Source organism: Eurypyga helias, unplaced genomic scaffold, assembly GCF_000690775.1.
Source record: "Eurypyga helias isolate BGI_N326 unplaced genomic scaffold, ASM69077v1 scaffold18639, whole genome shotgun sequence".
Lineage (NCBI taxonomy): Eukaryota > Metazoa > Chordata > Aves > Eurypygiformes > Eurypygidae > Eurypyga > Eurypyga helias.
Genome location: NW_010271569.1, coordinates 16,271 through 26,118, shown reverse-complemented (window position 1 = coordinate 26,118; position 9,848 = coordinate 16,271). Strand labels below are relative to the sequence as shown.

Sequence of the window (9,848 nt, the reverse complement as noted above, 5' to 3'; positions counted from 1 at the left end):
ACAGCCATCAAAAAAGTGAAGCGGGGTGTGCAAAGCAATGTAGACATAGCCAAGTTGCTCGCTGTGAAACAACAAGGCTCTAATGAATTGTTCAGAGCATCCTCTTAACTGAGTGCAGCACATACCAAACCCATTTCTTAATACTACAGTTATGGTAAAATTCTCCAGAATCAAAGTACAACATTCTTCTGCCTACCCAGAATTGATTCCCAAGACCACCAAAACAAAAAGGTGGCTCTTCTGCAGCTGAAAGAATTCAAAGAAAACTGTCAGTAGTTTCTAGCACTGTTACTCATCTAACATCTGCTCATTCTTACAGTTGTCATCATGGCTCAGGCGGAAGCTGAAACACTCCTGAAACCTAGTGTTATCCCTAGTGAAAAGGCTATGATAAATAGCAATGTGGTACTAAAGATCAGGCAGCAAAAAATCCCATACAACTGTGGGTTGAACAGGTCAGAAATGGGTCCAGTCTACCCCACACCTTCTAATAAGCTTAATGGCATCAGAGAAAAGACAACATTGTTGTAGCTGTTATGCTGGAGATAATGAACAATGGTCCTGCAGGATAACAGCACCTCTAGTCTACAGATCATATGGTAGAAGGGACCATTGTGACCATGCAGCTTTTCTTCCCATGCAACAAAAAAGCTGTATGTTTTTTCTGAATGAATTATTGTTTGACCAATTACCTGACTGTTGGGCAGGCACATTATCCTGAATGAGCAATGTCCAGTGATAGAAGATCCAATAGACTCTGTAGGCAAATTGCTTTAGTGATTAATTTGTCTGACCAAGAAAATTTTACAAAGTCTTTCTGGTTTTATATTTGTCCAGCTTCGATGTCTAACAATTTTCTGCTCTTACACACTGCCTGCTAGAGTCCTTTTGCTCCCCATGTAGCTATTACACTTGGTGAGCAAGCTACCAGTTAGTTTTCATCTTGCGACGTAAAATTGAGTGAGGTCTGTGGTTCCAGAATAAAAATTACTTAACACTGTTCAAACTCTCCAATTTATCAGTTGTCCTTCCTGAAAAGTGGATGTCAGAAACCTGGATTTCTCACTAAACTAAACTCACCATTCTGCAAGAAATCACAGGTGCTTGCCAATCAAAACATACCTCAGACATACTTGGTGATATTGGGACCAATAGACTAATTCTGACAACTACCCAAAGTGCCAACAGCCCACAGAAGTATGAACCCGAACCCAACCTAGTTCTACATCAGAAACTGGTGCCTTAAATGGGAACATACAAAGATCTCTTGATTTCTTCTAAGCTTTCAAAAGGGCCTCTCTCCTGTAATGAACCAAAATCTATGACTTCATAGGTTTTGGTTTGGTTTGGTTTTTTTAATATCTGCATCTTCCTCAAGAGAACACTTCAGTGATGAGTAATGAGACTGCATACAGGATTTCTGCCAGCCTGTGCAAGCTCATTATTTCTGCAGCACTGTTAGCAGCAACAGCGACGGACGAGACATGATCTCTGAGACTGGGGCATGAGGAGCTTTGGAACTAATCTGCTCTCCCCTAATGCCTGTGCTCAGTCTACCGTTGTACAGCAAATTCGCAGCAGAATGGGGAAAGGGGGAAAATGTTACAAGCACGATGGCATGAGGGGGATCCAGCAAAACTACCCTCTATCACAGAGAGGATACATTAAAATGAAGCAGAGTAACCTTGCTTATCCAGATAAACAGGCATTCATACATGCAGTAGTCAAAATAAGTCAGAAATATGGTCTAGGCATCTCTCCGAGAGAAAACAGCGGATGTGGTTTCATCCTTTTTACCCACTGTGATGACAGGTCTACCAACATTTTGCCCTCCAGGTTTGACTGCTCTATCACACATGCATGCTTGACTGTACTCGTTCACACAACCACACATTTACCTGCACCAGTGACAAACTAATTGCCACCCAGTACTCTCCACAGGTTACAGAGATTCCCCAGGGCCTGGACCAGACATCACTGAATTTCTATTACCACAAACCAATCGCTCCAGGCAAACACCTGCAAGTGGCCTTCCTGGCACACAACACAGCCTTTTCAGTACCAGAGAAGATGGCAAGTGAACTGCAAACAAGGTTTTGGGGTTCCTGCTGAGTTCCTAGGATGGCTACAAGAAGCCAGAAAATAGATCCAGAACAAAAGCCCACAATGCAGTACGTCGTGAGCTTTGAAGAAGAGGACAAACTCCATTCTCCTCTGTAAGGACACGTGGTCACATCCTTTCATTGCTTGTTACAGAGAGTGCTAGCATAAGTCAGAGTAAAAAAAGTTATTCCAAGGTCACTTTATTATCTTAACAGTAAAAAAGTTACACCATTATGGTTCAGAAGAAAACTGGGAATTTAGAAGCCTCTGGCCCACGTTGTTACAGCTGCATGTAGGACTGTGGGAAACAACTTGTTCAAAAGCAGGCTATACTTTGCTCAAAACCAATTTTTGTTCTGCTGAAAGCACTTTGATTTGCTGAAGTCTACTGCACTTATTTATGAATATAGCATTACACTATTTTCTGCGTTTTGAACTGCCACATCTTAAAGGCTAGGGCTTTCCTAATTAACAACCTCCACATCTTCTGGAGGGTGGACCTGGGAGAAGGGCTGAGCAGGTTTCATCACCAGCAGTGCAACATGCACATCAAGATGTTCGGTGTCTGCATCTGGCTTACGAGGGACCAAATATACTTTCATCTTACAGAAGTGTGATTTTTCTAAGCAGAAGGCTGGTGTGGTATGAAATCTGGTGACCTGAAGCTTTGTGACATTAGTGTTGATATCTGTAAAGGCACTGTGTCTACTCCTGACAACTGTTAACTGTTGAGTGCAGTCACTATTTTTTCAACCCATTATCAGTCTTGGCTCACATATTTGGATGAGCTGACAGCTCAGCTTTATGGTGAATTAGTTTGATACAAAAAGAGCTATTAGGACCCATGTTTTACATTTGTCAAAATATACAGTATAGTTGCTTGGACCTCTTCTTGAATATATGCTCCTTTACCAGCAGCATCCTCCTTTCTTTGCTACTCCAGAGTAGGAATTATTCGGTGACTGTCACTTCATTTCATCCATATGAGCAAAGATAAGGTTGATCTTGTGCCCATCCTTTACACATACCCCACCACCGCTTTCCACCAAGAATAGAGCTGCTTCCCTCCCATCCTGCGTGAAACTCTCTGATTCTCACAGTTTCCAAGGCAGCATTGCCAGTTGGCTCCGGGGTGTTTCAGAGTGTTTCTGCACAAGCTCTTCCCTGCCACCGCAATACCACACACTGTGATGAGCAGCCACACAAGAACCCGAGGCAGCCTGGAGTTACACCGGGGAGGGCTTCAAAGGGGACTGGTTATGTGAACAAAGACAACTCACATGAGTAACAGGTTGTACCTCGAGGCACTTCTCCGTTCTTAGTGTATATCCACACAGCTTTCTGTGGGCTATTTTAGAAGCATAAATTCATCTCTTCCTTCCAACCTGAGGTTTGGGGCTCACAGCTTAAGATTGGCTTGCTGCATGCATTTATTTACCTTACATCTCAGACCAGTCTTACTGGATGGTAACACACAGTGGAAAATGCAGAAACAAAAGTACATATTAGATATGGCACATTCTCATTTACAGAACCAAAGGTAAAAATGGGTAAGTGAAAGCAAAGAGAAAAAAACCCACATTTATTCAACACTATTGACTCTGTGTCTTACCTTCCTATGGGTCCCAGATCTCCCGAGTCCTGGCTGCCTGCGTCACTGGGTGTGCTCACTGATTTCGAAGAGGGAGACATAGGGGTTGGGACTAAATAATGAAAATAACAGGTATCCCATGTTAACACATGCAGCGACTGCACTGATGAAGAGCAGTGTCAGACAAATCAAAAACCAATGGACCAAAACGATAGTGGATGAATGTGTAGGAGAGTTTGAAATGGTGAAAGCAAATAAGGAAGGAAAGAAAAAGAAAAGGAAGAGAGTCAAGTGAATTTTTAGTCTTCTGAAGTGTTAAAACTGACATGAATTTAGACAGGACTGAAAGCCCAATGGGAATCTACAGCTAATCAATGGAAGAGATATCTGTGGAAATAAAACGGCACTTGTTTTTTTGGGTATAGTTTAAAATTGACTTCCAAAAGATTTTAAAGGTATGAAGAAATACCAGGGGCTTGTCTTGTCAAAAAACTAAGTGAACTCTTCTGGTAAATTCAAGTAGGCAACAGAACAAGCATATTTTTCAAATTCTGAATTTAAATCAAAAGCCAGTGTCCATTAGGTATGGTCGAAGGCTGAAGTGTGGATATGAGATAAAAAATAAAAGGTAAATAAGGAAATCCAGCTAAGTTAAAATCATTTCCCAAAGATGGTGAGAATACGTATTAGTTTGCTCAGTGATCATGTTTTCTTAAGTAATTTAGGTCATATAAACTTTCCATTTTGGGTGGGACATGATTTCAACACTCAAGGAAAATTTTCCCTTGGTTTAGATGCTATTTGCCCAAGTTCTAAAAATTATTTTCTCTTTGGCTTGCCAGGGCTTTTGAAGCATATTTCATGCAAAGGCAGTTTTGTTTCCTGAAACAGGAAAGGAATTCATAGCTCAAGGTCAGCCCAAGTTAAAGCTCTTCAGCAAGGAAATAATAAATAAAAAAGTAAAAATATCCTGATTTCTTTTAAAATGGTTTGCTCAAAAATATTTAAAATGCAGAGATGGCTCCAGTCAAGGTTTAATGCAAGTATTCTTCAAAGCAGCCACATTGAATAAAACACAAAAAGAGGGTTTAATGCAAGAGTGAAGTTTCCCATTTGGTTTAAATCACGTGCATTTCCTTTTATAGATTTAACCGAGTAAAACTTTAAACTATTTTGTTATGCTCTATAATGTATAATGACAGAACTGTCAAGAGATTTGGATTTTCCATGTGGTCAAACATTTCATGCAGATTCTCACTAAAGACTGTCACCGAAATGACTGCAGCATGAAAAGTGAATTCATTTTCGTGACAGCCCTTTGGCAGGTTACAGGTATGTCGTGACTGTTTCTGTATTCCATATTCACAGTGGGGTCTGGGTATCATATGGGTATGTGAAGGCAGAGTTAAAGCCTCTTTAGTATATTAACTGTGAGTATATATACAGGAAATGAAAGAGGACAAAACACTATTGTTTAATTGAAACTAATGATCTTATATGTGGATTTTCATGTTCTTCTGATAGTATCAAACACAAAATAATTAACTAAGATAAGAATTGATAATTTGCGACATGAACATATGTGTTTAGTTAATATTATGATAAGGAAATATATCCTCATTCTTAGATAAAAATGAGTTTTTTAAAATGCTAGAACATTAAAAATTTTTCTGATTTTATAATAGCATGATATAATTCACAAAACATTTTATGGTACATAAAAATAACTTAGGCATTAGTTGTGTGCTGGTTTTGGCTGAGATAGAGTTAATTTTCTTTACAGTAGCTAGTATGGGGCTGTGTTTTGGATTTGTGCTGGAAACAGTGTTGATAATATAGAGATGTTTTAGTTACTGCTAAGAAGTGCTTACATAGAGTCAAGGCGTTTTCTACTCCTCACACCACCCCACCGGCAAGTGGGCTGGGGTGCACAAGAAATTGCAAGGGGACGTGGCTGGGACAGCTGTCCCCAGCTGACCAAAGGGATATTCCAGAGCATATGATGTCATGCTCAGCATATAAAGCTGGGGGAAGAGAAGGAAGCGGCGGGGGGAGACATTCAGAGTGATGTCTGAATTGTGTGGCTGGGGTTAAACCATGACAGCTTGTCAGACAATTCTTCTGAGAAGTGGTATTTAAAAGCTTCAGTCACTATATCACAGCTTATAAAAATAGTTACTTTTCTCAAGAAGTGTGGTTTGATGCAAGTTATGTATTGAAGTCCCAATTCAGTATGTCACAATCTACTTGCATATGCACCCAAGCAGCTGTTAAGACACTCTCCTAAGTCAAAGCTTCAGTATTTTGTCAAATTTGGATTTTTTCCTAAACATTACAGGCAAAAATATCTAGGGGAAAAATCCTTGACTCAGCCCCAGTAAATTTAATGACAATGCTTGGCACTTCCAAAGGGACTAACATTTCAGTTATACATAGTGACAGTGATTCTGGATTCAAGGGAGAAGAAAGAGAAAGAAAGGAAGTGGAGGGAGGAAGGGAGGAAATTTCTCACCTTAGGGCCAGCCAAGAAGTGAGACAAAACTTAATCAAAGTAACCAATATTCCGATACTATAATCTTTGCCACATGTATTTTTAAATGGATGACTTCAGATTCTAGAACTGAAACATCAAAACCCAAACAGAGGTTGAGCACATGAAACCAGATCAAAAATCTACAATAATGATCTGATGATAAACTTTTTGATAGTTGTGATTTTTCTTTTTATTTCCCCTTTCCAGTTTTGCTTGATTTTAAAAGAAAATCAGTGGGAGTTCCCACATACTATGCTACTCCTTCCTTAGCAAATGCTTAATCTGAATTTTTGAAACAAAACTCAGGGCTAATGAAGTACAGCATTTATATTAATTTGTGGGTCATCAAAGAGATGTGAGAGAAGGTAAAACAGTCCATCAGAAAAGAAATCACTGCTGGTATGCAAAACCTGCATTACATTCACAAAAATTTCTTGAAGAAATGAAACATGTTTTTGGCAATGACAGGTACTCAAAATGCCATGAGCTGGTATATGTGAATGGTACGGCAGGCATTCAAACAGAAGAGTTCACTTCACTAATACAGCCAAAAATCAAAAAAGCCAGGCATGCTTTAATAGAAAGAATGCACTCATTGTGGCACAGCTGAATGCTTTACAGTGTGCTTCTCTTAAATACCTAGAGGTGGTTCTGGGGATATACCAATGCTCTGTAACAAAGCTTCCGTCTCTCTTCTTTTGCGGTCTAGGTCAGAATCTTCCTGAGCTGGCTCCTTCTTTTGCTGCAGATCAGCCTGAATTAAAAAAAAAACAAAACAAAACAAAACATTAAAGTTTCATCCACATATAATCAGCTCTAGAACTTAAGCGTGATGAAAGTATTTATATGCACCATTGCTTAGGTACACTTTGAAATTCACTTAGATATCACGTTTAGGTAATTTATAACTAAGATAATTTATACTCCATATACCAGTAACTATTTTTCCCTGAATGCATGCAAAAACTGATCTTTACAAGGATTTTTACAGTACACTGATGGATACCTTCTGCCTCTCACTCATCAGATGCAACTTATTCAACTAATATAAAAGCTGACCACAGAGTAACAGATATCATTACGCTGAATAAAAATGGCTACTCAAAAAATTCCTACTTACTCAAGGATCGAGAAAAAAAATTCCCTTGAACTTCAGTGATGTCACTTAAGGGCCTACATTTGGTCCCAAGCAATTGTTGGCAATAAAAATACTTTCTCATAAATGCCAACATGTAACAGAAGCAAAGGACTAACATGTCTAAAATAGGATTTTGGCAGCCCTTCGCACTAATAGCCAAAACTAATGTCCCACAGCACGCTTCCTTTGCTTAGACATTTATATCTACTTGTAGCTTCCACACGTTAGCCTCCCCCCACCTCTGGTCTACTGGGACCTAGAAACAGGAGAAGCAACATCTGCATTAGCCAGAATCCCTTACACTTGGCTCATCATTCCCCAGTTTAGTAAGGTAGAAAGAAAACATTGATATCCCATATTAGTGGTTAGAATACTCCCTTGAAAGAAACAGGCTTGCAGCCCTTCTCCCAAGCAGATGAGGGAATGGAGCCCATATACCACTTTGTAGCCCAGTGCAATAACCAGTAATGCAAGTAAAACAAAATGCATGTGGTCGTGTCTACCATTTTATCATGTCTTAAATAATGCAATCCCGTTATAGAGAATGTCTGGCAGCTTCTGCCTCTATACTTTGGATCCTAAGGTTGCTTCTAAATTGACTGGTCCTATCTAACCTCCACACAGAGAGGTTTTCCTTTCTGCTGAAACTAGTGTGGAGCACAGGGGACTCACACACTGCCTCAGTCTGGTGCAGGCACAAAACAAAACCTTGAAGTTCAGAAGCATCCCCATGTTCTCCAGTTTGGACATGGCCAAGATGCAAAAGAACATTGCTTTTACAGACAATGACAAAGTTCAGGCATATTCCTGTGCTCAGCTCTTCCTATGAACTAGCCTGAAGTATCTAGCAGTACGCAGGGTTGTAGCCACATCTTCTGCAGCAGTGTACATGGCTAAGCACCTAAGGGAATGTTAGACTTCAGTCCTGGAGGTCATCAGGCATACCAGCGCACCCCATTTATGGTGCCACTCTTAGGCACCACAACATCATCTGTAGAGCGGGGGTGACCTGAGCTGGATCTGGCTACTGGGGCCAATGGAAAGTTCCAACCACCACCAGATCTCCACGAGGCATAAGATCAGAGGCAGGGGACAAAGGAAAGGATTTAATAGCTTCCTTGAGCCACCAGCTTGGCTCCCTTCCCTCTAATTCATTAGCAGGATAGTAATGAACACTGAAAATGTTAACATTTGAAGTTCTGCTTACTGAGGACTCCCCTAGTGTCTCCAGGAGCCTCACTGGGGGGTGGTGGTGCTGGTAATTGCACAAAAATGGCTCAAATAAAGAAGATTAAAGAGACAGCCAAAACTGGAACACTGATTTCTTGGATCACATCACATTTCCACAGTAATATTGTACATGAATTTCATAGAATTAAAGTGTCAGTTTAAAAGGAAACCAGTTATTAGTAAAGGATAACAGGTGCTTTAAACTATGGTAAGTGTTGACATTTGAAGGAAAGGAAACATAATCACTTAATGCTTCTCTGACTTTGCATGAAAATGAATATCCACTCCCTGTCAATTCTCACCTTTATTCCACTAAGTGACTGAATAAAAAGAAGTACATGTCCGTTAATGAAAAACCTAATGCATATTGTCAAGGACAAATAAACTAATATGTCAATCAAACTTTAACAGAACTGAAAGATGCACCCATGCCAGAAAATGAAAATGCAATTGCAATTATGCTTTACTTTACTGGAGAATAATAATTGTAAATCTGTTACCTTAGCTAGTAATCAAACTAGTCTTCAGAGTACAAAAATACATATTTAGATTGTAATGGCTTGAAAAAAAAATGTAAGCCCTCCTTCTGCCTTTCCCCACTCTCCACTCCCTTTCCACTGAAGGAGAGCCCAGGAAAAAGCATTGTGGCGAATCAATTTTTCTCTCTACATACACATCATGTTGTCTAAACTGTTGTCATCTGACAGTGCATTGGTTTTAAAAGCAATTCCCTCACCCCAACTTTCTGGACTAAAAATAAGCATTTTGATTTTAAGGTTAGAATGATGTGGGTTTGAGGCTCTCATTCCACATGACAGATACCTTGGGGTATACAATACTGAGATGTCAAAACCTCAGCAAGCCCCTTCTGCAAGCATGAGCTATCTAAAAGGAGCTTTTGCATATTTACCTCTTTCTTCTTCCTTTCTTCCTCCTTACGTTTCTTTTCTTCTCTTATCTGAGCCAAACGCTGCTTTTTGCGCTCAAGTTCTGCTTTTAAGTCGCTTTTGTCTGACATTTTGACTCTGCTGGAAACAAAATTATGGAAACCAAGGTGAAAATAGAATTAAATGTTTTTTCTGTTTACTGAAAAATGATACTTAATGGTATCAAAAATAGTGCTTCCAAAATTGCGACAAATATATTTCTATATAAACGCTGGCTCTTGGACTACACTGACATTGTATTAAGCAGGATATTTGTTTCACAATTTTTATTTCAGCAGCTCTGCCAGACTGTAGGATCCAGATCCA

At 39.7% G+C, this 9,848-nt stretch overlaps 1 protein-coding gene across 1 annotated transcript; it reads right to left on the bottom strand.

Annotated features, from left to right (window-relative positions):
- Positions 1-3,715: 3,715 nt before the first annotated feature.
- On the bottom strand, positions 3,716-9,613 carry LOC104515036 (cytoplasmic dynein 1 intermediate chain 1-like; the record flags this gene model as incomplete). The annotated part of the gene is made up of 3 exons (XM_010158867.1): positions 9,506-9,613; positions 6,867-6,981; positions 3,716-3,806 (listed from the first exon to the last, which is right to left on the bottom strand). Coding segments are annotated over exons 1-3 (314 nt in total), but the record flags the coding sequence as incomplete, so codon positions are not given.
- Between the last annotated feature and the right edge of the window lie 235 nt (positions 9,614-9,848).